A 27515-nucleotide genomic window follows, 5' to 3' on the forward strand; every position below is an offset into this window, starting at 1 on the left:
TCCGATAACAACCGTTCAAACTTTTGAATGCACTAACAAAAATCAATGTTCTAAATAGCGCGCTATAGCGTCGCTATTTGGGTATAGTGCAATTTTTTTAATCCGGCCGTTATGACGCGATAAATACTATTTAAATCATTGACAAAAATTATCCTGCATAAATTTCAACGAATATCAACGGTTGAGATTGAAATAACAGGTTCCTGTTATCCCTTGGGAATAACAGCAGATTTATTCCCCAAAAAATGACACCAACCTGACTCGACGGATCCGATAACTCCCAAAAGTCACAATCGGCTCTGTTCCCTCCATCTCGCCATGGCAGCTCCACCCTCCTCGTCCACCTCCCCCTCCACCACCTCCACCTCCACCTCCGTCCTCTCCTCCGCCTCCTCCCTCGCTGACTCCCTCTTCCAGCGCTCCCTCGATGACCTCATCAAATCCCTCCGCTCTGACCCCTCTTCCGAGACCGTCATCATCTCCCGAGCCATCTCCGAGATTCACCGCGAGATCCGCTCCACTGACCCCCTCACCAAATCCATCGCACTTCAGAAACTCACCTATCTTTCCTCTCTCTACTTCACCTCCATGTCTTGGGCTTCCTTTCACACCATTGAACTTCTCCCTTCTTCTTCCCTTCACACTAAGCGCCTTGCCTACCTCGCTGCCTCACTCTCCTTTCACCCCTCCACCACCGACCTCATCACTCTCTCCACTCACCAGTTACACAAGGACCTCACTGCTCTCTCCAATTCCTCCTCTTCTTCCCCTTTCTTACCCTCCCTTCCCCTCCAATTACTCTCTTTAGCCGCCTCCCCTGATCTCTCTACCCACCTCGCACCAGACCTCGTTCCACTACTCTCTCGCCCATCCCCTCTCCAGCCAAAAGCTGTCTCAGCAGCTTACAGAGTTCTCTCCCTCTGTCCGAGCACTGTGCCTGTTTTATTCAAGCCACTTGTTGATTGCCTCTCCTCTGACAACCCGCTCACTGTCTCGGCTGCAGTTGGTGCCTTTTGTGAGCTCTCTGCTCATCCCAATGACCCTGCGCCATACCTCCCCCTTGCTCCAGAAATATACAGAGTTCTGGTTAATTCAAGGAGTAATTGGACTTTGATTAAGGCACTAAAGATCTTTTCTAGGTTGGTGCCCTTGGAGCCGCGGCTTGGGAGTCGAGTTGTGGAGCCCATATGTCAGTTGTTGCGTGAGTCTCAAGCCAAATCTCTTGTGCTTGAGTGTGTAAAAACTGTTGTTACTTGTCTGCCTACACACACTGAAGCGATTAAGTTGGTAATTGGCAAGATCAAGGAGCTCCTCTCTTCAGACGATGACCCAAATCTCAGGTAATGTACTTATCCTCCAACAACATTATAGGAGATTATTAAAAAAATATCATCATTATCACTTCATTTTTGTATTTTTGGTGGTGCAATATCTTGTATGTTAGTCCAATGAATGATCAGAATTCCGAATCATTATTAATCGAAACCTACCGATTGCCCACCATACCTCAAAACTATACCAAGAATGGGCACCGTGCGAGTCCAATTGCACACTGTTACAGTGCTGTAAATGGCAGTTGATTACCAGATCGAGGCCACTGAGATCTCTGTTTCATCTTCTTCTTTTTTTATTTCTTTGGTGCATGTTCATTGTTTACTTGTGTTTTTTGCTCGAGTCAGGGCTGACTATTGCATTACCAATACCATGGCAACATTTGTGCTACGCCACTAATTGAATGCATGAAAATTGAAATTGTAATAACAGGTACCTTGGGCTCCAAACCCTTAGAATGCTGGCCCCACAACACTTGTGGGCCTTGAAGGAGAACCGTGAAGTCGTGGCCCAATCTCTCACTGATCCTGACAGGAGCATCAGTTGTGAAGCCCTTCGCTTGATGATGGCAATGACACTCCAGGGTAACTCAATAGAAATCTGCACTCTACTTGTTAAACAAGCAGCCAAATCTGATCCTGAGTTCTTAAACGAAATCCTTGATTCTGTTCTCACCTCTTGTTCAAACGATTTCTATGAACTGGTTGTTGATTTTGATTGGTATGTCTCTTTGCTTGGTGAAATGGCAAGGATACCGCATTGTATGAAAGGAGATGAGATCAGCCGACAGCTAGTGGATATTGGGTTGAGAGTTAGGGATGTGAGGCCTGAGTTAGTGCGGGTGGCAAGGGAGTTGTTAATAGATCCCTCTTTGCTAGGAAACCATTTTTTATACAATGTTTTGTCGGCAGGCGCTTGGATTTCTGGTGAGTATGTTGAGTTTTCAAAAGACCCAATGGAGCTTGTTGAGGCATTACTTCAACCGAGAACTAGTCTCCTCCCCACTTCGGCAAGGGCTGTGTATATTCAATCAGTTTTGAAAGTTTTGACCTTTTCTTGCAATTCTTATCTCAATGAATCTGGTTCAGCAGCGGATAATACTGTAATATCGCGTATGCTCAGCTTGATTGAAATGACAGTGGGCCCACTTGCAGAGTCTGATGAGGCTGAGGTTGAGGATAGGGTAAGGAACTTACTTGGTGCAGTTTGTTTGCTTGGAAATATTAAAGATCTTTCAGGGGATAAAGACAAGGATGGGATGATTTATGAAGTTGTAAAAGGTATGGTCAATTTGTTCTCTGACGAGATGGGCCCAGTTTCTGCAAATGCACAGAAAAGAGTTGTTGTGCCAGAAGACCTGGATCTCAAAGAAAATCTCGCTGATCTGTCAGAATTTATTAGTGATGATGAAGTTGACAATGCTACCCAGTTTAGGTCAAAGGACTCAATTTTGTTATATCCTCGGAATCACAATGCTAGTGAAGAGGTTGAAGTGGGGCCCACGAGATTAGCTGAGTCCACTTCCCTTGAAGAGCACCGTAAAAGGCATGGGCTTTACTACCTTTCATCAGATAAAGAGGCAAGAGAATCTGAGTTAACTGAAGATTACCCACTTGTAAATGAGAAATTACTGCCATTGAATGGTGAACCTACCAGGCGAGGTAAGGTCACAAAACCAAGACCTACTGTGGTTAAATTGGATGAAGGGGAGGATTTGAAAACCTCATCTTCTCTTTCTACAAAAGAGGAGGTGAAGGATGATACCTTGTCTGGTGCAATCATGGATGCTCTAGTAGGTAAAAACGGCGATGGACCCGCCTCTGCTTTTGATGCTTCTAGTTCAAGACAGGGAAAGGGTAAAGACAAAGAGAGAGAAATTAAATCTATGAAGAGTGAAGAGCGAGAGAGTAAAACTCGACACAAGGGAAAGCGTAGGCATAAGCATAGAAAGGAGCCTGAGCCTGGTGTAAGTGCATCTCAGGAAAAACATGTAATCCAAGATTTTCTTTTATAAATTTTGGTTGATTTCATTTTGTTAAGAGCTCATGTTGTTGGTTTGAATTTTCTTTTTCTTTTTTTACAAGTGTTGACTTTTGTTTTGTTGTTGAATATTGTTTCCAAAATCAGAAAAAAGATTGCAATTCCAAATGTTAGTATTAAGTGGCCAGAGTTTCTTAGCTTCTTCAAATTGTACTGTGTATTTTAAGCAGTTTTTGTTCCTAGGTCCTTTATGTGACTATTTTTTTTTTTAATCAAGTTTCACAATTGTTAATTATTAAAACATATTAGAGAGAGGCTAGGGTAATATGCTTATCACATATCAACTCATGCTATGGGTCTATATATCTATTTTCAAATTTCAAACGGTTATATTTTACATAATATTTTTACTATTTTTATAGATAGGTAAAAAATCATTAATTCTAAACCATTAAAAACTAGTGATTTTCTACCTCTTTAAAACAATAGTAAAAATACTCTAAAAAAAGGAAAATTTAGTATGCGAGTACAATTTCAAATGGAAATCATGTTTAATGGTTTGGATCAACAATTTAAACTTTGAAAATATAAATATGAATTCATAGCACGGGTCGATCCATAATATGTATAGCCTCAATTCTCATGCTATGGGTTCATATCTTTATCTTCAAATTTCAAACAGTTACATTTTTCATAATTTTTTCCCTATTTTTTAGATAAATTACTTGATTAAAAAAATTTGAATCATTATAAGTAGTCATTTTCTATCGATTTAAAAAAAAAAAACTGTAAAATGTTCTAAAAAAAATGTAAAATTTGATTTCCAAATCCATTTCAAATGGAGATCATGTCCAAAGGTTCAATTTTTTGAATTTTGAAAATAGAGATATAAACATGTATATTACATTTCCAATTCTGTATTCCGGGTCTATTTTGATCCTTGTTTCAATTAGTGCATCTTAGTTTCCACATCATAGTAGTCACAAATTGAATTAAATTGTAGTACCTGTTAACCGTCAATTAGCTCACATTGGAAATTTCCCACAATTAATTGACACCGACTAAAATTAAATTTATCCTCGAAATTTGAGATGCATTTGATGCATGCCTTATAAATACAAGGTACCATACCCTAGCATGAAACTCACATTTCACCATGTACCAATCAAGAGAGAAGAAATGTAACAGTATTGGGATGGCACAAATCATAGCCTGCTGCTTGATTTGTGTTTTTGTGGGTGTTTTCATTGGGAAACATTTGTTTGAATCAGAGATGTCAAGCATAAATACAGTTAATCTCCTCATAAATCAACAAATGAAGGAATGCAAAATTCAAACCTCGGTATCAAGAATGCCCCATATGTTGTTGCTAGTTGGTTTTGTAGTACTTGTATTTGTTATATGGTATTGTGAACCATCTGATGTTAGACATCACATGATCATAGATGAAGAAAGATGCATGGCATGTCGTTGCAAATTTTAATAGCAGTTGGTAGGTATTTATAGTTGGCATTTTAATGGCTTAGTTTTTTTTTATAAGCCATTTTTTTTTTGCCTTGGTACTTTTGTCTTCTGTATAAGAAGTTGAGAGATTTATGATGAGCTATTTTGCTTTTGGGTTCAAGTTTAATTTGATTAATTTCTTAAAATGCTTAAGCTGTGTGTACATTTACCATGATATGGATTTGTTTGTGATTGATGTCTTTTCCATGTACCGTTTAGTAAAATACCATAAAGAATCAGTTTCACATTACGTATTATTTTGCTGGTAATCGATTATCTTTAAAAAAAAATTAATATTATATTTCTGTAAATTTTTATGTATATTCTTCAAAAAATTCGTTTCCTTCCTAAATTATATATACAAGTAGTTTAAAAAATTCTACAAAATAGTAGAAATAGAAATTGTAAATTGTAAAATTTGATATTCCATAAGATATCAATTGATATGTTGTTAGTATATTCTAGAGTATACTTTAAATTTTTAAATAGTAACATTGGAAAATTCCAACTGAGTTTTGAAATTGTGACCTTCTTTCTGTAAAAAAAAAAAACATTATCTTTTGTCACAGATAAACTGAAGACTAGTTTTTTGAAATTTTGATATGTAGATTTTATTGAACGGTTTGAATCTATAGCAAATGAAAAAAAAAAAAAAATTAATCCGTATATGATAAGGTCAGTACATTAGTATAACTTTATAATAATTATCTTCAAAATTATAAATTCATATTAATCTTTCTAACCACAAAATTCTCATTTTAGATTATTTAAAATCTCAAAATCTCAATATATTTTTCCAATAAACAAGTTGAATATCGATACTTACAAAATATTAAAAAACAAAATCAACAGCCTTCTGCACAAAAAAAAAATTATCTTTTGTCACAGATAACCAAAGACTAGTTCTCTTAGATTTTGATATGTAGATTTTAATGAACAGTTTGAATATATCGCAAATGAAAAAAGAAATAAGATTTAATCCGTGTATGCTAAGGTCAGTACATTAGTATAACTTCATAATAATTATCTCCAAAATTATAAATTCATATTAATCTTTCTAAACACAAAATTCTCATTTTAGATTATTTAAAATCTCAAAATCTCAAATTTTTTTCCCAATAAACAAGTTACCAAAATTTTTATTTATACCATAATAAAAAAATAAACCAAAACACTCTGATTTTGAGATAATTTCACATCTATCCAGACCGCTAAGCCAATATGCGGCATCATTCTTGGAGAAGGCTTGACAGCTCCTTCGAAAGCCCAAAAAGTATGCTGTAATATTAAGTATATTTAGGTTTTGACAGACTATCAAACTAATCTGCGTCCTTTAAAAATGAAGCCACATATTGATTTAGAAGTTGAAATTTCCCATAATTTGGATTTTTTATTTTTTTTTAAAAAGGGTATAAATAAAAATTTGGGAACAATTAAATATCGATACTTACAAAATATAAAAAAGCAAAATCAACGGTTGAAAGTTGAAACGCTTCAAATTTCTCCTTCCATCTTTCACAAATCACAGAGGGCTCTTTCGTAGGATTGCCCTTCCACAAATCTGGAATCCCTCGATCAGAATCAAGAATCAAAAGATTCAAAACCTCTACTCTGAGAATCTCTCCATTTCCTCGATACCACCGACCACTCCATTCCACCTCTTCCTCTCTCCGCCACGGAGTTCACTTCTACTTCCCCTCCCCCTCCCCCTCCTCCTCCCCCTGCCCCCTCCTCATTCGACATGAGTGCAGAGGAAGCGTCGCCACTGTCCGACGGAGGCGACAAGGCGATCACAATGGCGACGGAGGCGACTGAGGAGCTGTACCGCGTACGCGACACCTACTTCCCGACCGACCCCACCGATAAGGCCTCCAAGATCCAAACCCTAGCTGACGCCGCACTCGCGCAACTCGATTCTATTCCGCTTGGTATTACCTTCTCTCTTACTAGTGAAACTGTCTACAGTGACAAATCCATGACTATTGATAGTAGAGCTTGACACTATATTAGGAGGTTTCCTTTTAAAGGCTGATTAAAGTTTGGAAAACTTGAAGAGTGAATACATGGTAATTATCACATAAAAAGGATTTCTGAGTGAAAATATAAAAAAGATAGTGGCAAAATTTACCAGGAGGTTGAAAAATTTGGTTGTGCCTTGAAAATTTTCTTAAGGTTGTGTATCGAATTGTTAACCCAACTTTGATTTGTCCAAAATAGATCACTTGATTTGTTTTATATCTGATTTGCGGATAGTATGAAATGATTTGTCAAATAACTACAAGTTGTAAATAGTACTTAGTTTGCTCGTGGATATACTTAAAATTGAAACTCTATGAGGTTCTGAGCCGTTTTTTAATTGCTATTGTTATTTTGCTTGTTTTTTGTAGAACAAAGGAAATCACCCCAACAGCGTGCAATGCTCGAATTCCTCAGGGGGAAAATACTAGATGTATTTCCTGATTATCATAAGGAAGCCGAAGACCATTTATCAAAAGCAGTATGGAATAATATACTTTAAATGTGATTATTCTTTATTTTATGTAATATTAATTGGAAAGATATGACTACCAAACATAGTAGCAAGTGTTTAATAATAAGTGAAAGAGTTGAACTTGTTTTGCTGGCTTAAGTTGAAAAGAATTTATTATTTGGTAAATTTATTTGCTTTCACATCTTGTAAACCATGAAATTGCTATATCTTGAGCCTCTTTTTTTTAATTTAATACTTTCAGGTGAAGTTGAACCCATCTCTTGTAGATGCCTGGCTATGCCTAGGTAATTGCATTTGGAAAAAAGGAGATCTGATTTCTGCAAAAAGTTGCTTTACTCATGCACTGAGCAAGGTACATTTTTCACAACTTGCACATTATATTTTGATGTATGACACTTTTGCTAATATGCTACGAAGCACAATATTTGATGAAATGTTCCTTTTGCTTTGCATAAGTATTGAAAAATTTGATATGCTAACCTGTAAAAAACTTGCAGGGTTCAAACAAGAAAGTTTTGTGTCAGCTTTCTATGCTGGAAAGAAGCATGTCTCAAGGTAAAAATATTTTAAATATTCATTGAACAAAGCTGATGTTGGTTTCTTTCTGAAATCTTGATGCCCAAATGCTTGTCATAACCTAAAATCTGAATAATATATTATGATTATATTATAGGCAAGGAAGATCAAGTTACATTGGTTGATGAAAGCATTAAACATGCAAAAGAAGCGGTAATGTTGGACATTAAGGATGGAAATTCTTGGTGTAAGATTCTACCTTCCCTTTTTTTTCATAAATTAGGGCTTCATAACTGTCATGTACCTGTATAAAGTAGGTGCTACATCACTGTACCAGACATCATTCCCCCCCGGTACCACAGATCACTGTACCTGACATCATTTTCCAAAATAAACTAAAGCCAGAAGTCTATTTAGCTGTAGCTCGTTTCTTGTCCAAAATATAATTTGGGGGGTTTTCTCTATATGTTTGTAGGAATAGCAAGCAATAACAATTTATACATAGCACAAGTACCTTGTTTGGAATTCTTATTATACTTTGCTTTTATACAGATAATCTTGGAAATGCATATCTGACAAGTTTTTTTGTAACTGGTGCATGGGACCACACCAAGCTCAAGCACTCACTGAAAGCGTACCAAAATGCTGTAAGAAATTTCAGATTTACATAAGAGATGCACCAGTCAGTTTCACGGTCAACATAACTTATTTAAATATAAATTGATTTACTTTTTTCTATACTCAGGAGAAGGACGAGTTGATGAAATCAAATCCAGACCTTAGCTTCAATTGTGCTACTGTAAGTTTTGAAAAAAAAACTAATGCACCAGTCAACTTGTTTGGGACTAAAGGCTTGGTTATTGTTTATTTCAAAATAAGCATGCATATTCTATTGTTACATCAAGTACACTTAAATAATTCATCATACTAGAAACTAGCACTGCTATTGTGCCATTGATAGTTTTATGTGATAAAAGTATTAAAATATTGGTCACTTTGCCCTATCTTTTGCTATAATTTCTTATGCTCAAACTGAACAAAAATAGTCAAACTGATATATATTGATCATATATGTTTGAGTTTATATAAGAACACCTGGGGCGGGTTAGTTGTTTTGCCTCAACTGAACCTTGTCTTTGATAATTGGTTGATTATTACTAACACAAAAATGCTGGATGTTGTTGCAAATGATACCAAAGATGTCGGGTATTATTTGCAAATCTCAGAAGTTATTGAAGATTGTTTTTCTTAAAACCCCCTTCTTTTAGGCCAACAAGTATCTGGAAAATTATGAAAGGGCCCTTCATAGATTTGAAGCTGCCGCTTCACAGGACCCAAGCCTTGGTGGGGATGAAGAAGTTCGGAAAATAATAGATGTACTTGACAAGTTAGATAATTCAGTTAAGGTACTTAATTATCTTGTATTTAAATAATTGTATCAGGGTGGTACCAAACTAGAACGGTACTGGTAATATGATTACAGTTCAACCATATATTTTTGTTCTTTATTTGGGTTCATGGCATCTTCTATTTACGGGTAAAATTGGGGAAAGGGGTATTTACCATACTGAATTCCACTAGATTAAATTGGATATGTTTCTATTGATCACCTCTTATATTCTATTGTAACTTTTGCTGAAGGTGCGAAACAAGAGGTTAGCATCCACAGCCTTAAACTTGGGTGAAGTCAGGTGTAAGTGTTATTTTTGTCCCTTGAATTCAAACCTGTACAATGGTTTTTTTACCATTGAAAACTAATTATTGTTGGTTTTAACATAGTAGAACCGGCGTACAAGAAAACCACTGTGAACTCTCTTTCAGAAGGAATCAACAGTGGTGCAGCAGTTCTGGCAAAAGTGCTTCTTTTGGTAAAGCATGATAATATTGCACCATTGTGAGTCCCTTTAAGGATCTTGTTATGTTAAGAACTTTATTTGTTTATTTTTTGAATAATGAAGGGTTGGCACTGCTGTTGATACCATCTTCCATGAGAACTGTTTGAAAACTGCTTAACTGTTATATTTCAGTGTTCTTTTGATGACTGTATATGATGTGTTGGTTTAATAGATTTTGTGGCTTTTTTAGGTATTATTTGCTGTGCGACTCCAATATGTGTTGCTTCATTCTATCGGTTTTTGGGCTCCAGTTTGAAGCCGTAAGAACAATTTATTTCCCCAACTTATTTTTGTATTTCTATACATCATAGCATGTAGAACCAAGGAGGATCTGTAATCCACAAAAATATGCATGTATCTTTGTTCAATAGGTTAGGGAAGGTGATAATTTAACACTACTCGAGCCTTGTTACAGGGCAGTTGATGTTTCATGGAAAGGAAAGGTAAGTATTGGTACTATTATTTTCTTATTATTTTCACTAAAATAAAAATAGTAACTTGGAATTGGGTCTTAACTGTTAGCACGTAGGTTCCATTTTCCTGTTAAGAGTGCTAAATGTTGTTCCACCTGTTGTTGACCGTTGTAAATTTATCAAATAAATAATCTTGGTTAGAGCTAATTAAATTTCAATATGAAGCAGCATTATCAATTCAAACTGATACGTGTCGACTTTGCTGAACAAATTCTGATAAATGGGAAGCGGCCTTCTCTTCGGCATGTTGCACGTGCTTCTATCATTTCACAGAATAAATCATGACATGTAGTTGTCGCTTTAGTATTTTACGTTAGAGAATATTCTTTTGTTCAAATATAATGAAGCTTGTAATGTTAGCCAAGTATTTCTTGCTTTACTGTGACATTGTGCCCATGTAAGTTTGTAATATTTTTAGAGCTAACTTTTTTTTTGTGGCGTCCAAATCAGTTTTATTATCGTTCGTGTGCACATATTTTCTGCTGGTCAAGTCTTGTTTTTCTGGATCATCGTTAGTTTGTTCTCAGTGTTTTAAAATACAGTTTTGAATAGTGAAAATAATTAGTCGTGTCGTTATGAATTTTGTCAAGGAACATCACATATGTTGGTCACGTGACATGACTCGCGTGTCACGTGGCTCGTCTCTCTTTAATTGAAAATAACATGTCACGGCATGTCATGCAAAATGATTCAATTATATTATGTCATGTGATTCATTTTTTCAGCATTGTTTATTTATTTTAGTTTATTTTACAATATTTTCTTATTTATTTTAGTTAGTACTTTTTATATTTTTCTATGAAGTAACTTAAAATCTGAAGAAAAAAAAAAATTAAACACTATCAGTTGTGTCACATATAACATGTGGTCACACGTTATGTGATCATTTGTGTGATGCAACTATTCCTCACCAATCACCATTCCCTACTCGGCTACTCACCATTCACGTGTTACGTTTTTTTCTTCACTAGTTTTGAATATCTATAAGAAAGGATGCAGGATACTGCTTGTGATGTTGCTACTTGCTACTGCTTCTACTCGACCTCTACGCAATGGCCTTTGTTTCTCCATCTAATTTTGCTCTCTGGAGTCACATATGAATGTCATAGATCTTTTGTGGTTTAAGTCACACTTTGATTCTGTGGTATGAAACAGCAGAGATATTCTATGACCACTTATTCTACAAGGCGTTCCGCATATTGCTCTTTTTTTTTCAGATTTTATTTATGTGACATGAGCCATCATACTTGGTTGTTCAACTCATATTCTTTAACATAATTATCATGAGGCCATATGCTTATTATAACATTTCCTTCCCAAGAACATGCTTGGAGATGACCATCAATTATGATTTCAAAATTTAATGAAATCTAAAGAGTAAAGAATAAACATAGACATTACAACTATCTACAAATGATTTAGTCAAAGCAAATTGAAATACAATTCTATCAGGTACGATCATTTCACAAGGTCTCCGAGTTGAGAAGCCTTTCCACTTCATCATTTGCCTCAGCTTGTATGCGCCATTGCTATGTAAATATTAGGTACAAAAAAAAATATTTCTTAAAATGAGGAGCTATATAATATAGCTCGCATTTCACAAATAGTAATTTGAAAATTTTCACAAATCGCATGCTGAAAAGTTGTACTTGCCTCTTCAAGATTATCTATTTCCATCATCTGCTGTATTTGCTCTGAGATTCTTTCCTGAAAACAAAAAATTAATTAATTAATTCTAAGAGCACAAAAAAGATCCACTAATGTTAATTTTAAGAATAACAAATACATGAACATCACTGCAATTTTATGCAAGTTGGTTAATAATATATTACAAATAAAAGAGTTTAAACAACTCACAGCACTGCTTGCCGTTTCAGCCGCAAGAACATCAGAGTTCATTTCTACTTCAATTTCGATCATGGAAGATATCTGTACTACCAAGAAGTATACTATCAATCATCTACTCTTTCGTCAAATACAAATTGAAATTAATATATCGTACTGATTATTTACTTTAGCGTAGCTTTCTATCAGCTCGATTCTTGCTAGAAGGGCATTTTCCAGGTTTTCACGCACCCGTTTTACTCTACCACGTCGTGCACTGTGCAGAGAGTTTACCAATATCCACTAGTGAATTCATAAAGGTGTGATACTTTACATTAGATCGATGGCTTTGAGTGAGCATAAATATACCGATATGATGGTTCTCCTACTGCTACTATTTTATTCTCCAACTGAGACATCCGAGCTAGCATCCACACCTTTAATTCAAAAGTAATCCCCAAATAAGCAGAGAAAACAAACTTACAATATGTATTTTAATAATTAAGCAAGAAAAGAAGGAAATATTATATTAAGAAGTTTTCAACTTGTTTTGGTACAGGTATTATGCTGATCAGTGCCTCCCGGTACATATCATTAAAACATAACTGCAATGGTATTGACCTTGGGCGAAGAAAGGATAAGACAAACCTCTTTCTCAGCAGCTTTTCTTAGATCCTTTATACGGTTCTGTAGCAATTCGTACTGTGATAAAAGCTGTTGCTTCAGGGCAACTATATCTACTGTCTTTTGAGGAAGCTAAACAAAGAAAAGTGGAAAAGAGAGGGAAGAAAATCTTAAGCTTTGATGTTAGAATAATCTGAAATATCGAAGTATGATAAATTTTGACAGTGATGCAACATTATATGGTAAGTTTTACATATCAAAGGTTTGGAGTAGAGAAGAATCTACCTACAATTCAAGAGAAATTCGACTATTTGACAAATAAGCCATAAATAAGCACTACATTCTTGGTAAAAAATTTTTTGCGTACAACGGTTCCATGACATGGCCAAATTGGTTAAAATTGAACCATAAAAATGATTGTGGAGATATTTTACCTTGCGCAGTTCAGGCAGTACCAGTTTGTTAACCACAGTATCCAATGCAGCTGATGCAAGCACAGTTGATGATATAATTCTAGGGACCCCCGGATCAATAAATCCAGAAATCACATCTCCACTAGAAAGCAATACGAGTGAACCCACTATCAGATACGGGTTGATCAAACCTGACCCGGCTTTTGCATCAGGAGGTTTGAGCAACTCTGACACCTGACCAGTAGTATGGTTGGTGATGCACATGGGCTCACTGGGCCTGAGCCCAGATGATCTTGGGCCAAGTCTCAGTGGGCCCAGTTGTCTGTATGAGCTTGATGGTGCCGATAGGGAGATTGTGACTCTTTCTCCTTCTTGAGCAGGTAGCTCAGGTGTTTTGGTAGCAAACCGGTGTGTGCGAGCCTTACCGGAAGGAGTCTGTACCTGTATCGTATTAAAAAAATTCTAAATATAAAATACTAATGGACTCCAATTCGATCAGCCCCAGCATTCCCGATATTGTTATATATTGTTACAACCTTTTTAAGCTCTAAGAGCAACTGGTTCGTCCAAAGGTACCAGAGTTAGAGATTCTGAATTCAAATCCTGTAACGCCTCTATTAATATAATTTACTTCCTGTGATAATTTTACACGTGATGGATCTGTCAGTAAAATTTTGTACCTGAGGTGGGTATTGAAAAAGTAAAATACAAAATGGCCACTCTTTTTACTAGAAATAGTTCAATTTAAGGACTTTATACCACTAGTTTATGATGACTTGTAACAATTCAGTATGACTTTCAAATTTTGCAGCTGAATAGTAGCGGATAACCGGTATGGATTTCATAGCTTCTGATAAATCAGTACAGTACCGTCTCTGGTATGGTCAGGACCTGGCTAGCAGGGCTGGCATCATCCGGTTTCTTTTATCTTTTTACATGAAACAAAAAGCATAGAAAAGCACCAGAAACAACTTACTGATTAACTTATAACTAACCCTAGATATGAAATCTCACGATGCTAAGAAAGAATGGATACCACAATGGAATGGATAGCAGAGGGAAGTTCATCTTTCTTTACTTTGAGAAAAATCAAAGCCTTTTCCCAACCAGAGGTGTCCATGCTGCGTTCGGCAGGGAGAGATCCTTAGAGAAGTCAATGTATACCATTAATACCGTGTTTAGTAACACATCTACATAAGACTTTGTTTTAAATCATGCTGGTATAATTAGGTGCTAGAATATGCCCGGTTCATTGCAGAAAAGACGACTTGTAATTGTTTCACTGCTAAAATATGCGTACAAAGTAGAACTTCATTTGGTAGTTTATTCAGCAACTACTGACCTTATTTCTTCAGACTCAATGCTGACTATGTCCCCAGAAAAGAGTTCATATTGGTAACGGCACTTGGAGCACGATGCAATCTAAAATAGGAAAACAAATAAATTTTCCTGCCAATAAAATTGTACCAAGATTTATTGATTGAGATAGTTCTGGGATATTGTTTCATGGCTGCAAGAGGAATAATAACTTGACAAATACTACTTAATACTTCATAACTGATATAGGGGTATAATTTCTATTTTTACATAGTGATACTCAATTAGACCAGAGAGTATACTATACCTGAGTTCCATTCTGAGGTTGTGCTACGGCAATTGCAACCTTACAAGTCGGGCACTGAATAACCAACCCAAATAGAACCTAGAATATGAGTTTAAACAAAATTGGCACTTAGCAGGATTCCCCACTTTTCATGTAAATACGATCGACATTATTTTCAAATAAAAGAGAATGCTACAAATGTTACCTCTTCTTCGGAAGAAATACCCATTCCACAAACATAACCAATAATCCTAAGTGCATCATTCACACGCAATGAAGTCGCTAATCCCTGAACAAGTACTGCATAAGTGTGAATATCAGGCCGGGGCCACCTCCAGGTTTTAGTGACTACCTTCCCATCCAACCCATCATCTAATTTCATAGAATTATATATATTCGTCAAACACAGCATGTTATGATGTAAAGCTACTATTGGTTCCTAAAATTTGTTTTGCTAAACACCAAATTGAAACCTGGAGAAAATCCTAATCGCATGGCATCAAACAAAGATAGAGCCAACTCAACGTTTCCCCTCTCAAGTGCAGCTGCAACGAGAGAATTGCAATCTGAGGTATTCATTTTGACGACGCCATTACTACCTCCTGACTCAGTAATAACGTCGAGCACTTGGTCTGCATCTTTCGCTCCAGAGAGACGCCTCAGCAGTTCATCATCGAGAGATCCAATGGAAGGTTTCTCAGAGGTTACTCCATCTTTGCTGGTGCAATATGCTCTTAATACGGGAGTAGGAGGAGAGGAGGTGAAGGGAGAGAGAGAAAAGAAAAGCGTACAGTGGGAAGTAGCGATGGTAGCAGGGTTTTTGAAGGAGTGAGAGAGAGGAGAGAGGGGAGGAGAGAGAAGGCTGAGAGCCATTGCCTCCTTCAAGAGTTCCACTCTGCTTGTCAGAGAGAAGGAAAGAAAGAAGGCGCGCTTTGGCAAAGTGGATTAGAAATGGAAGGCTGCAACGAATGGTGGAATTCAGATCCAGTCAGGTACCTGACCCAATAAAATGAGATCCATACCGTTTATTTTAATCTGACATGAATCTCCAAGACAGGCCCAAAGAAGATCGCTCTGGGATTGACTCAGGTTGCTCAGGTACCTGAGGGGATCTCACAATGCGGGACACTTGTCAGTCATGAGTTCAGCGCCTCTCCACTTGTAAGTATTGGTGACGCCCGGACAGATCGGACCGTCCATTCCAGATAGAAAGGTTCAGATAGGATTTAACTTTATGTGACAACATGGTCAGGTACTCGGGTGTTGTGATCTGTTGTTCAAATTCAATATCTGATTGACATCTCCGGTGAATTCCGCACGGAATATCAGTGTGCACACAAATAACTACTATTGGAATAGTTACAACGGTTGTTATTTTCTAATAATTGTAAATATTAGAATAACTACTATTTCGAAGTGTGAATAGATAAAAAAAATATTTTCTTTTTAAATTTTAGTTGATACAATTTCAAAATGACAAAATTGACATTACTTATGTTATCACCATATCGTGACAATTCATTTCAAACCTCACTTATCAATATTTTCTCTTAATTAACACATTGTTAATACTCTTCTTTCTCGATTACAACTATTCATTTTTTTTTTCTAATTTAGATGATAATAATCTTAACTCGTTCTTCATTTTTTTTTATTTTCCTCCTTTTTGATCCCTTTTTCTCCAAACATATAAAAGAACTAAGAATATTCCCAGTATTCATTTTATCTATTCCTTATTTCAACCTTATCTACTAATTTATTTAAGTTTAAAAACAAAAGGTTCGCATTTCTAAGTTCAGTTTTCTATCATGGATTTCTGTATTCTTGTGGTATCAGCTTCAGTCTTTCAGAGAGTTCAGAGTTCAGCCTATCAAGCAAGAATCACATTAAATTGCACATGGTCGGCTACGTACTGTATTGTATTTACGTAGTTTAAGAGCAAGCTTGAGCTTGTGATTCAATTACTTTCATTTCTTTAAGCAATCCAATCGTTCGTCTGCTTGTCACGCCGATCGTAAATTCCTGCAATTATTCAGAGAGGCTCCCATGAAATTATGTTTTGAATTTTTGCACTATTCATTACTGTTTTATTTGATAAATCTTTGTAATAACATAAAATTGTACATATCATGTTGAAATTTTAAATCCGGAACTTTAATTATTAAAAAGAGGAGGGATCCAATTACACCAGTTTATGGTGACACATCTTAACACCATATTTTTATAAGTTATTTTTGTGATTTTAAAATTCAAACAGATGATCCGAACCGTTCAACATGATCTCCATATTAAAATGTGCTTGGAGATCAAATTTTACATTTTTTTGGAATTTTTTTAGTATTTATTAAGATGATCCGAACCGACAACAGAGAATTTTACATTCATTACTGTTCACGTTTAACGGTTCGGATCGACTATTTGAATTTCAAAATCGCAAAAATGACTTATAAAAATATGATGCTAAAATTTGTCACCATAAAATGGTATAATTGAATCCCTCCTCTTTCTAATAATTCATTTTAATTTGAATTCTCATTTATTTATTTAGGTACAACCGTACAACAAATATTTCAAATATTTTCTTTAGGTAAGATGGGGGAATCCCAGCCGTCCGATTACATCTTGTCCTATGTTTCCTGGAATATAGCCACCAAAACTCACGAGAGTATGGATACCTGCGGGCATCTATCAACCTTTTCACATCTATTGACATTCCAGAATTCGTTCTATGTAACAAGTCACTGAATCATAGATGTCTTTACCTGCCAGTGACTCGTTATAGGACGTTCGACACAGAATACGAGACAGAGAATTTGAATGCAAAATTTCCCGTTGTCGGCTGTCAGTTGTCACGGCCATGCCTACCAATCTATCTTTTGTTTCCTTGCTTAATCCCACAGTCTCTCTTTTTCTTCACAGTTTTGCAAGAGAAAAATGGAGACGAGTGAGAATGAGAAACCAGAAGCGAAAGCGAAAGCAGGAGCGATTAGTGTAGCTCCAGTGAGTAGATGTTCTTCCTTTCTCTGCTCAGAGGCGACAACTGAGGCGGAGCAGTTTGAAGGTTCTCTTAGAGTACGTTGAGTTACCATTTCTCACTTATTATTGATTCTTTTTTTACTTGTTGATAGCAATCAAGGTTTTAAGGAATCATTTCAAAGAAGAAAATGTGTAATTATTTCGCACTTCATTTGGTTGATTGTTCGATTCTATCGATTGTAGGGGACAATTCTCATTTGGTTTCCCTTTTGACAGCTCCAGATTTTAAGTCCTCTGTCGCATTTATATCATCTGTTGGCTAATTGGTACAAGAAAAAAAAAAGTTTTTTGGAAAGCATTCCCCCCATGTGAACTGACTTGAACTTATTTTTTTTTTTCAAATTAAATGCATGGTTCCGGATTTGTTGTGCATTATAAATCATAACATTTGCATAACTCATTTAATCTGCAAACACATGTTAATTATACACTTGACACATACATGAGGAGGGTTCAAATGCACCATATGGTTTTGTGCTCCAATTATGCTTCACATTCTTATCTCCGTTTTCAAAGCCCAAACAGTCGATCTAAACTGCTCAACATGATCTTTACAATAAAATATGCTTGGAGACCAAATTTTATATTTTTTGGAATTTGTTTACTATTTTTTTAGATAGGTACAAAATCATTGTTTTCAAGATATTCTGGACCATCCAAAAAAGTGATATTGTAGCTATCTAAAATAATAGTAAACAAAATCCAAAAAATATAAAATTTGGTCTCCATGCATATTTTATTGTGACAATCATGTTGAGCGGTTCAGATTGACTGTTTGGACTTTGAAAAGAAAAATAAGGATGTGAAGCATAATTGAAGCACTAAACCATGATGCATTTTTTTGAGAAGAAAATCATGGTGCATTTGAACCGTCCTCATATATAAATGCCACCTGTCCCATTAATTGATTATAATTTAATCATTATGTACTTTTTATTTGTCATACTGGCACCATGAAATGCGATTGAAAGAAAGAACAACAATTGAATATAACTAATTTTGTGTAAAATGATACCAGGAACTGAAGGACTTGCGTTCTCAGCTTCACCAGGCGGCTGATTACTGTGAGGATGCATTTCTTAAGGAAGAGAAGAAAAAGATGTGAGCCTTTTTTTTCCCGTGTAGTTTTGGTTTCTTTTTGCCAATACATGATTTTGTAGCCTTGTAGGCCTCAGTTGTACAAAATATTTCGCTTCTGGTTTCTCATTCTCGAGTTTCCCAAATAAGCCGAGACAATAGGCTACGGGACTATGCATAGCGCATGTTGGTCCATACTATGAATCAATATCTCAATTTTCGAAGTTCAAACGATCAATCTGAATCATTCAATATGATCTCCATATCAAAATGTACCTGTAGATAAAATTTTACATTTTTTAGAACTTTTTTACTATTTTTTTAGATTGGTAGAAAATCACTTGATCTAAAGATTCTAGACCATTCAAAAATAATTTTTTTCTAAGTATCTAAAAATGGTAAACAAATTCTAAAAAATATAAAATTTAGTCAAGTATATTTACATACGGATATCATGTTGAACAGTTGAGGTTGACTATTTGAACTTTGAAAACAAATTTGTTGATCCGTAGTACGGACCAATATGTGCTATGCATAGTAAGTACCATAGCCTCACTCCATACATAAATATGTACAATGAACTTTGAAATATTTGTAAAATGTGTAATCAAATGTAATTCCCTCTAACAAATCAATAATAATATCTAGTTTGAATTAAATAATAGTAGTAAACATTATATGTGTTTATTTGCATCATGAAGGATACTGGACAGTACAAAGAGCTACATATGTGATGCAATTGTGGCTGTGATCGATCATTTGGGGACAGTATCATCGAAACTAGAGCTCGAGTTGTGCAACATTTCAAAGGCCTCACAAACCGAACAACAGATGGATTTGTTGAATCAGGTGAGTAACAGGAACAAAATTTATAATTAGTTTGTTGTTAGTTTTTGTTTGCTGTTCTAATAAAAAGAGATTGATGCTGTCAGAGGCTTCTGATGTGCCAGCAATTCACTGTTACTGCTGAACTGGCAACAATCCAGTACAGAGAAAAGTTACCGCAACACCACCATCGCTATGTGTCTGACGGTCAGATTCTTTTATGATTTAAGACAAATTTTCATGCTATTTAATTTATTTTATTTTTCATTTTGTAAGTAAATTTATAGTCTTTATAATCTAGTGCAACTGTGAACAATTGTCACTAAATAAAAAATGACGGGGCATCAATAAGTTCTCTGTTACTTCACCATAATTTTGTTTCTTTTGCCAGTAATTTTGGCATGGTTTATTTCTTGGTGTCATAATTCCGAACCTTTCAATGTTTTAAATCAAAATTTTATTGTCATTGAAATTACAGGTCAAATTTTGAAGCAATATGACTCCAGATCAAGGTAGTTTTTTTTTTCTCCTTTTCAGTACCATTATTGTTTGTAAGATGATTGATATAAAAGTTTTCTTTATTTAGTAACAGGGAAGAAGGGGGTTGTCAAAAATTGATGGATTCACATAGAGAAGAGAAACTCGCATTATCGGGGAGATTTCAGCGTACGGAATGTGGTACAGAATTCAAACTCTTTAACATTACTTGTATAAACCCTAATTATTTGCCATAAACAAACTAAACTCAAACTTTATATATGCTGATAATTAATTATTAAAGGGAGTTTGATGAGATTTGATCAAATTACATGGTATTTGGTACAGCTTTAACCAAACATCTGGTAGATAAATTTCTCCCTTTCGTCTTTCTGAATATTGCACAAATATAAAATAAGCCAACATTCTTCTTTCAAAATCCTTCTGCGAGAAATTAGTTTTTTGGGGAAAGATTCTTCGACTCTTCTCATGTGCTTGATTTTTATTTTCAGGAAAAGAGCAGCTCATGATACTAACACCATCAACTAGACTCAAGGTAAAGCAAATACTTCCTTTTCTAAAATCTCCAAGAATTTGCAAATTAGTTAGGGAATTTAGAAAAGAAACAGAGAAACATGCTTATGTTACAAAATTATACCTCACTCTAATGAAAAATCATATTTTCCAAGTGAAGGGAAGAGAACGTTGAAGAAAGGATATGATGATCCGAAAATATAATAACATAAAAATCGGTTAGGACAGATGAATTACCAGTTGAGATTTAAAGAAGAAACTGTATGAGAAAAAAAGGTTTATCAGAAAAATGGAACCAAATATTCACAAACATGCATTGTTTAGTTTGTAATTTTTATTAAGGGTTATATGAAAGAGAATAATTAATTTGGTTTGATATGCGTTACAGGACTCGCATAAATTTGGAGGTGATGATAAGAAGAAGGTGCAGCAAGGAAGTAATTTCCTGGCATTTCTTAGCAAGAATAGAAAGAAATCTCAATTCCTGAAGCGCAGAGTTGGTTAATTACTCCTTGGCTTAATGACTTGTAATTGTTTTACTGATTCATTATAAATTTATGACACTACGTACTTTAGGTATTGTACTAAACCATTTATGGGTTATTATTTTTTATATACCTAATGTTATATATACAAGAAGTTCTTATCAGTATAGTACTTGATGTGAATGCAAATTTATTTGTTGTTCTAACCATACTGACAAATGAATTATTTGGATTCAGTTCAGCGGAGTCAAAAATCGTAATTTAGAAATAATTCGGATATAATTTAAGAATGATCCGGAAGTATTTGGACTGGAGAATTCGTCGTTCGTGTATATATAAAATCACGAATAATTTGTAAAATTCGTGAATTACTTACAAATAATTAGGTCAAAGTTCGGTTCGCCATTATAAAAAAAAAACGAATTATTCACTAATCTTGTGACTATGATCAGTACATGTACATCAGATATTAGGTAAAATTGAATGAGCTTCTACTGTTGGATTTTCAGGGAGTTGCTTTGACATATTTTTCAGTTATTTTTTTTTAAATATAGCAGAGAGACAGAGTTTAAGTCAAAGGGAGATTCTAACAGATTCTTTTTTTAGAAAGTCACACAACTCCTGAACAGAAATATTCAGAAAAAAAAAATGAAAACATTTCTTTTACAGTTGTAGAAAATAACTGTGCTTATAAGCTTAATTGGAAACCACTAACCTCCTTTGGATCCACCTTTCATCCTCTATGACCATAAAACTCTAAAGAAAGGCAATTGATGCCTGTTAGGAGAATCCAAATTGCATTTCCCTTTCCTTCAATCCATTACTTATTTCTTAAAGGGATGGCGATATCTCTCCTCCCTTTCCTAATTGTTCTCTCCTCCGCCGCAGTCTCCTTCGGCACCTCCGATGCCTTGGACCTGACATCGCATCCTAGATTGACTGAGTCGCAAGTCGCAACTCATTTCAAGGCATGGGCTAACAAGGGAACTGCACGCGCATTCCTCAAAGCTCACAATGAGCTTCGCACAAAATTCGGTGTCAAACCTTTGAGGTTACAATTATGTAGCTTTTGTACTTATCAATCTTAATAGTATCATCAAATTTTTTTAAAATCAATGGCACTTTCAAGTTATGAGGATCAAATTATATAAAATTTTCATACTGAGAATGAGAGTTAATTATGCAATTTCATGACATTTTATTTTGAAATATATAGAAAATTGTGTATAAGTAGAATTTTCTTTTGAAAATAAATAAGGGTCAATTGACCCCAGTCTTTGAATGTACCTTGTCCCTGGCAAGCCTCATACTGAAATTATGTAAAATTTATTTTACAAATAGTATAACTTTCTTTCTCTTTGCTGCACAGGTGGGATCGAAGTCTGGCACGCACTGCCCGGCATTGGGCCTATAAGATGCATAATGCGTGCAGCCTGACGCACTCTCAAACTCAATCGCGTTATGGAGAGAACTTATTCGTCGGGCAGGGAAAGTGGACAATCAAGGAGGCTGTGGACGAGTGGGCCAAGGAGAAGAACAACTATCACTGGAAGGACAACAGTTGCAACGCCAACAAAATGTGCGGCCATTTTACGCAGATGATCTGGGCTCAGACCGAGGCCGTCGGCTGTGCCAAGATCCACTGCAATGCCACCTTTATATTCATAACTTGCGACTACTATCCGAGCGGCAACATTCACGGTCACTGGCCCGTTGCGAACCATCAAAAGTTTGTGCACTGATTTAATGGGAGGGGAAGATTTATTTTTTTGATGGATTATATGTATGTATAGGGAAGGATTGGTTTTTGTTCGTTTAATTTATTTTTTTTTTTGTCTTCCTAATCATGGGTAATTTATGATTTAATTATTTTGTTGCTTTAATACAGTATGGTTGATGTGGTGTATTTATGTATATATAGTACATGTGGCTTTAATTTTGTTGCCTGTTGGTAATCATCGAATTAATATTATTAATAATTGGCTCCGGGAACATAATTTTACACACGTAAAAAGTTGCGAATGATATCAATTGAAATTAAGAATTTCTGGTCGCCGAAAGGCCAGAAATATATATTTTTTTCACTTTCATTAATTCAATTTTATTACAATCAATTAATGTTATCAAATTCGAACCGAATATATATCGACCTGGTAATACTTCGGATCAACGGTGACTAGTTGGACCGGTTCAACAGCTGATTTTTCGAATACTTTTACATTTTACATGTAACAATTGACACGTGAGTATCGATACAACTTGAAAGGAACATTTACAAATTTAGTCTGATTACCACGTGCCAAAAGCATACACGTTGCACACTCATGCTAAGCGCCAATCTCCTCCCAAAAATTTCTCAAAAATTCACCAGTCTCTGGTTACCTCGGCACCCACGTCACTCACGTCACTATCACATACCATAAGGGCACAATGCGTGCCACGTGGCATCCATCCAGCGGTCCTAACTTGAACCAACGTGTTCTCTGTTAGAACCACCCCCAGGAGGCCAGGAGCAATTAAAACCATTATATATTGACACCTCTCTCAAACCCTAAAAAGCAGATCAGCTGCACTATACTGTGATTTGATCACTACATAATCCACAAGCTTTACTGTTTTCTCTCAGTAAGAGCTCAGCTGTAATGGCAACTTCATCATTTGCACTCAGCTCCTACATGTCGGTGAGGGCACCAATTGTTGCTCAGAGGAGCCGCCTTGTCGGCCTCCCCTCCGTTAGATCGTTGCCACGGAGGACTGTTGTACGTTGCCAAAATGAGGCAAGTATATATATATATCCTCATAAATTTCTTTTTTTACCTTTGTTGTGTCTAGGGGTGTTCATTGGGTTCGGATGCAATTCTAAATCGGTTTAGTTCGGTTTTATTTTTGAAACCAAATTATAACTTTGGTTTGCCTAGTTTGGTTCGGTTGAAACCGAACCGAACCGATGAACACCCCTAGACTTGTGTCTGAGTTCTATTTACATGGGCATATATAATTTTGTTCATCCATCTTTTTTTCTTTTTAAAGAATATAATATATCTTGGATTTTAAATGTCACCATTATATATATTGAACCCGGATATTTGTTATTATTTTAAACTACTGAATAGACACGTAAAAGAGTATCAAATACTGTACTTATTTCTTATGATCTCTGTCAGTATACTTGATTTGAAACCAACAATTTATTTATTCTCATTAATTATATATGTAGCCGGAGCAGCAACCTCTGGAGCAACCCACAGCATCAACACCACCATCTCCTGCTCCAAAACCTAAACCTAAGGTACCTTACAAAAATAATTGAAATAAAAAAGAAAGAACAGTTTAAACTACTGTTACATGATTTAAGTTTCTAGTTTCTACAACTAGTAATTAATTGAAAAATATTTTTAAGGTGAGCACCAAGTTCTCGGACATGCTAGCATTCAGCGGTCCAGCACCAGAGAGAATCAATGGACGGCTAGCCATGCTTGGTTTCTTTGCAGCAATAGCTGCAGAGGCCGCAAGCGGCGAAGATTTATTTGTGCAATTATCGAACGGTGGTTTCTCCTGGTTTATTGGCACAGCGGTACTATTCTCGGTTGCCTCATTGGTACCCTTGTTCAAAGGAGAAAATGTGCAATCGAAAACCACCGGGATCATGAATGAGAATGCCGAGATGTGGAATGGAAGATTTGCCATGCTAGGCTTGGTGGCCTTGGCTTTCACCGAGTATTTGAAGGGTGGGCCTCTTGTGTAAATTAGTTCAATGTATTCTTTTATTTAATCATGGAGGAGATTAAGGAAAAGGTTTTGTTTGTAGTAGTAAAAGAGAAGAAGAACACTAAAAAGATTGCTTAACATGACTACATGAGACTAGTGCTATTAACTATATACAAAATTAATCTTACTCGGGGAAAGTTTTGCATTAGAAAGATATATTGATTCACAGGAGACTTTGTTTGTCCCCTCTTGATTATTTTGCTACACTAGAAGTTCAGACACACATTTAATATAATTCTATATAAGTTTAGGGCCTGTTCGGCCGAATTACTGTTCACAATTGAATTTTTTTTTTCCCACAGAAACAGTGTTTTTCAGTTCAATTCCCGTGCCCATTCCCATTTGTCGGCCGAACAGGCCCTTAGTATTTTCTTAAAGACCCAATTATAAAGCTAAACAATTAATAACGGTATGCATTTCTCAAACGAACAGGATATCACAAAGCGATTAATCAGAAATAATCGATCATAATCGAAAATAATCGACCGGTTTATCAAAAAAAAATATGTGATAACTTCATCGTCTCCAATAACTAATTGACTGATTAATTAATCGATATAAACGGCCGTTCTTTACAACACTACTACGTACAAACCAATTAATGGTACTAGCTAGAATTGGGCTGAACGATCCGGGTATATGCTGTTGTGTTCAATGTGCTCGTGCAATTAATCATGCAACCAAGTTTAATTATTTCAATTAATTCGTTGATCAGTATATAGCAATGTTATCCGAATAAGACCGGACATCGATCGGTAAATTTTCTGGTCGACGGATGGTTTAGTGGTTGAACCGATGGTTAATTACAAGTTCAACAGCTTATTTTTCAAAATAATTATTATAATTATTAATTTATAATCCGAAAGCCCGAAATATTATTTACTATAATAAACTACACATATGTATCTCAAAATGACCGTGTACCATGCTCAAACTAATCAATGCAGTAGAACATAAATGTTTTTGGTTATATGACATGTTGTCAACTAGGGTTGCAAACGAATCAAATCAAACTTATTTCAGTTTTGAGTTTGAGTTTGAATAAGATTCAAACTGAACTGATTTGATTTGTTTCATAATGATCTCCAATCGAACGAATTAATTGTAATTTTTTTTAATCAAATTGAAGTCAATTATCAAATCACGAACTATGGATTTTTTTTTTGGCAACCACCGGTAGTTTATGCATTAGTTTTCTTCACGCGAAACAAAATTCATGTAGTTTCCTTTTACCTTTTACCTTTCACGAATTCACAATGTGAAAAATAAAATTTATTTCCATTGTTAATTTGTTACGCTGTTGAAGCATTTTTCTATTATAAGTTGTCATAATATTAACAATTTTGAGCTTTGATATAAGTTTGGTTCCTGCATTATTAAAGATTGATGGTTGAAGTCATTAGTTGCATTATTTGAAATTCGAATCTAAATAGTTCACGAACCAATTTCGAACGAACTATACCCAATTTGAGTTTGACTTTGAATAAGATTCAAACCGAACTGATTTGATTTGTTTCAGAACAAACTAATTTCAAATCGAATTAATTACGAACTTTTTCTGAATCAAACTCAAATCGAATCACAAGCTACATATGAACTTTTTGTGTAGCCCTATAATGTCAACAATTAAATAAAAAAGCAACAACAAAGTAGAAATAAAATGTGACGTAGAATAGTAGCCTCTTACAAAAAGCTTAAAAGCTTAAAAGTTTGCATTTGAATTTCTATTCGACGGCAAACAAACATATATAGTACAACGTTGGAAGAAGCGGATGAGCTATCTTAATCTATCCTAAATGTTATTAAATATAGCCTTGAAATGAACTAAAAAAAAAGGTGCACCCAAAAGAAAAAAAAAAGTTAAAAGAACAATATCCCCATCAAAACTTCTCTTTTTAGATATATCCCATTACAATTCAAAATTTAGTTATATCCCATCAAAACTTAATTGTTTTATTTATATACCCATTTTTTAGTTTAACCACTTCAAATTTAAAATTAATATTACTGAAAAAATTAAAAGACAGTTTTGCCCTGCATCAATTACTGTGCTAATCCCTCATAATTCTTTCCTTCCCTCTGAACCTTCCATTTTCTTTTTCCTGCGTTTCTCCCCTTGATACGACGCTCCCCCTTCCCCTCAGTTATTCTCTTCGATCTAATTAGTTACTACATATTTCAAAGTAAATTGTCCAACAGGAGCTAAAGAGCATCCTCTCAAAAATAGCTGTTATTTCATCGGTTGGCCTTCTACTTGTCTTGACATCCAGCTTTATTGGAGCAGCTCCAACCAACAGTAAGTCAGTAACCGACTTCTCTGATCTCAAAAAAAATGGTGATCACGTTGAACATTGAAAAGGCTTTTTTTGTGAAGGGTTTGCTTCAAGAGTTCAATTTTGACAAAACAAATATCAAGGGTTACAATTTATTCAAAAAATTATCAATGAATGTAACATTCAGGATTTGGGCGATTCAGTGCTATTGACTCTTGGCCCTCACAACTCTTCTGCCTTGTTAACATTTCTTTTATAATTAAGATTATATCTGTGTAAACAATCTAAAAACATATAAAAATCATTTGCTATTTTTTCTTTTTTTTTTCAAGAGATGCAGTTGTCGATGAATAAGATTTGATGCTTACACGCACCTACAAAACCAT

General features: G+C 35.3%; 6 protein-coding genes across 9 annotated transcripts; 5 read left to right on the forward strand and 1 right to left on the reverse strand.

The window, feature by feature from the left end:
• Positions 1-272: 272 nt before the first annotated feature.
• On the forward strand, positions 273-3393 carry DELTA-ADR (delta-adaptin). Its single transcript, XM_078297317.1, has 2 exons — positions 273-1340; positions 1765-3393. Exons 1-2 carry the CDS (start codon positions 319-321, stop codon positions 3344-3346), a joined length of 2604 nt encoding a protein of 867 aa, XP_078153443.1. The 5' UTR covers positions 273-318; the 3' UTR covers positions 3347-3393.
• A 2965-nt stretch (positions 3394-6358) lies between these two features.
• Positions 6359-10636, forward strand: LOC144548414 (uncharacterized). The gene is made up of 13 exons (XM_078297074.1): positions 6359-6743; positions 7203-7312; positions 7548-7658; positions 7804-7861; positions 7980-8069; positions 8375-8469; positions 8568-8621; positions 9091-9228; positions 9464-9515; positions 9602-9716; positions 9908-9977; positions 10089-10160; positions 10359-10636. The coding sequence occupies exons 1-13, from the start codon at positions 6557-6559 to the stop codon at positions 10473-10475; spliced, it is 1269 nt and encodes a 422-aa protein (XP_078153200.1). The 5' UTR covers positions 6359-6556; the 3' UTR covers positions 10476-10636.
• Positions 10637-11538: 902 nt separating this feature from the next.
• Positions 11539-15605, reverse strand: LOC144548449 (Pentatricopeptide repeat (PPR) superfamily protein). 2 transcript variants are annotated; one of them, XM_078297111.1, is made up of 12 exons: positions 15128-15605; positions 14860-15026; positions 14676-14753; positions 14394-14473; positions 14088-14172; positions 13073-13492; positions 12663-12770; positions 12384-12451; positions 12204-12291; positions 12048-12119; positions 11844-11897; positions 11539-11719 (listed from the first exon to the last, which is right to left on the reverse strand). In XM_078297111.1, exons 1-12 carry the CDS (start codon positions 15525-15527, stop codon positions 11654-11656), a joined length of 1686 nt encoding a protein of 561 aa, XP_078153237.1. In that variant the 5' UTR covers positions 15528-15605; the 3' UTR covers positions 11539-11653. The 2 variants fall into 2 exon arrangements, with proteins under 2 accessions (XP_078153237.1, XP_078153238.1); XM_078297112.1 differs by having other exon boundaries at positions 14860-14943; positions 15128-15277.
• A 1917-nt stretch (positions 15606-17522) lies between these two features.
• LOC144548549 (putative protein ABIL5) lies at positions 17523-21296 on the forward strand. Of its 2 annotated transcripts, none has more exons than XM_078297243.1 (8): positions 17523-17726; positions 18709-18791; positions 19469-19616; positions 19700-19799; positions 20071-20104; positions 20179-20270; positions 20582-20625; positions 20992-21296. In XM_078297243.1, exons 1-8 carry the CDS (start codon positions 17589-17591, stop codon positions 21106-21108), a joined length of 756 nt encoding a protein of 251 aa, XP_078153369.1. In that variant the 5' UTR covers positions 17523-17588; the 3' UTR covers positions 21109-21296. The 2 variants fall into 2 exon arrangements, with proteins under 2 accessions (XP_078153369.1, XP_078153370.1); XM_078297244.1 differs by having other exon boundaries at positions 20185-20270.
• A 335-nt stretch (positions 21297-21631) lies between these two features.
• On the forward strand, positions 21632-23071 carry LOC144548680 (pathogenesis-related protein 1-like). Its single transcript, XM_078297397.1, has 2 exons — positions 21632-22139; positions 22458-23071. The coding sequence occupies exons 1-2, from the start codon at positions 21862-21864 to the stop codon at positions 22828-22830; spliced, it is 651 nt and encodes a 216-aa protein (XP_078153523.1). The 5' UTR covers positions 21632-21861; the 3' UTR covers positions 22831-23071.
• Positions 23072-23648: 577 nt separating this feature from the next.
• Positions 23649-24942, forward strand: LOC144548415 (early light-induced protein, chloroplastic-like). Of its 2 annotated transcripts, none has more exons than XM_078297076.1 (3): positions 23649-23865; positions 24315-24377; positions 24489-24942. In XM_078297076.1, exons 1-3 carry the CDS (start codon positions 23731-23733, stop codon positions 24831-24833), a joined length of 543 nt encoding a protein of 180 aa, XP_078153202.1. In that variant the 5' UTR covers positions 23649-23730; the 3' UTR covers positions 24834-24942. The 2 variants fall into 2 exon arrangements, with proteins under 2 accessions (XP_078153202.1, XP_078153201.1); XM_078297075.1 differs by having other exon boundaries at positions 23650-23865; positions 24306-24377.
• The last annotated feature ends 2573 nt before the right edge of the window (positions 24943-27515 follow it).

Source organism: Carex rostrata, chromosome 33, assembly GCF_964058835.1.
Source record: "Carex rostrata chromosome 33, lpCarRost1.2, whole genome shotgun sequence".
NCBI lineage: Eukaryota > Viridiplantae > Streptophyta > Magnoliopsida > Poales > Cyperaceae > Carex > Carex rostrata.

Excerpts from the sequence above, each read along its gene's own strand:
- LOC144548549 (XM_078297243.1), top strand. The coding sequence starts at position 17,589 with ATGGAGACGAGTGAGAATGAGAAACCAGAAGCGAAAGCGAAAGCAGGA. Across the intron at positions 20,105-20,178 it reads CAATATGACTCCAGATCAAG|TAACAGGGAAGAAGGGGGTT; the intron begins GTAGTTTTTTTT and ends TTCTTTATTTAG. Across the intron at positions 20,271-20,581 it reads ATTTCAGCGTACGGAATGTG|GAAAAGAGCAGCTCATGATA; the intron begins GTACAGAATTCA and ends TTTTATTTTCAG.
- LOC144548414 (XM_078297074.1), top strand. The coding sequence starts at position 6,557 with ATGAGTGCAGAGGAAGCGTCGCCACTGTCCGACGGAGGCGACAAGGCG. Across the intron at positions 7,313-7,547 it reads AAGACCATTTATCAAAAGCA|GTGAAGTTGAACCCATCTCT; the intron begins GTATGGAATAAT and ends TAATACTTTCAG. Across the intron at positions 9,516-9,601 it reads AAACTTGGGTGAAGTCAGGT|TAGAACCGGCGTACAAGAAA; the intron begins GTAAGTGTTATT and ends GTTTTAACATAG.
- LOC144548449 (XM_078297111.1), bottom strand. The coding sequence starts at position 15,527 with ATGGCTCTCAGCCTTCTCTCTCCTCCCCTCTCTCCTCTCTCTCACTCC. Across the intron at positions 14,754-14,859 it reads GTATTTCTTCCGAAGAAGAG|GTTCTATTTGGGTTGGTTAT; the intron begins GTAACATTTGTA and ends CTCATATTCTAG. Across the intron at positions 14,474-14,675 it reads AACCTCAGAATGGAACTCAG|ATTGCATCGTGCTCCAAGTG; the intron begins GTATAGTATACT and ends TTCCTATTTTAG.
- LOC144548415 (XM_078297075.1), top strand. The coding sequence starts at position 23,731 with ATGGCAACTTCATCATTTGCACTCAGCTCCTACATGTCGGTGAGGGCA. Across the intron at positions 23,866-24,305 it reads TTGTACGTTGCCAAAATGAG|CCGGAGCAGCAACCTCTGGA; the intron begins GCAAGTATATAT and ends TTATATATGTAG. Across the intron at positions 24,378-24,488 it reads CTCCAAAACCTAAACCTAAG|GTGAGCACCAAGTTCTCGGA; the intron begins GTACCTTACAAA and ends AATATTTTTAAG.
- LOC144548680 (XM_078297397.1), top strand. The coding sequence starts at position 21,862 with ATGCCTGTTAGGAGAATCCAAATTGCATTTCCCTTTCCTTCAATCCAT. Across the intron at positions 22,140-22,457 it reads TTCGGTGTCAAACCTTTGAG|GTGGGATCGAAGTCTGGCAC; the intron begins GTTACAATTATG and ends TTTGCTGCACAG.
- DELTA-ADR (XM_078297317.1), top strand. The coding sequence starts at position 319 with ATGGCAGCTCCACCCTCCTCGTCCACCTCCCCCTCCACCACCTCCACC. Across the intron at positions 1,341-1,764 it reads GACGATGACCCAAATCTCAG|GTACCTTGGGCTCCAAACCC; the intron begins GTAATGTACTTA and ends TTGTAATAACAG.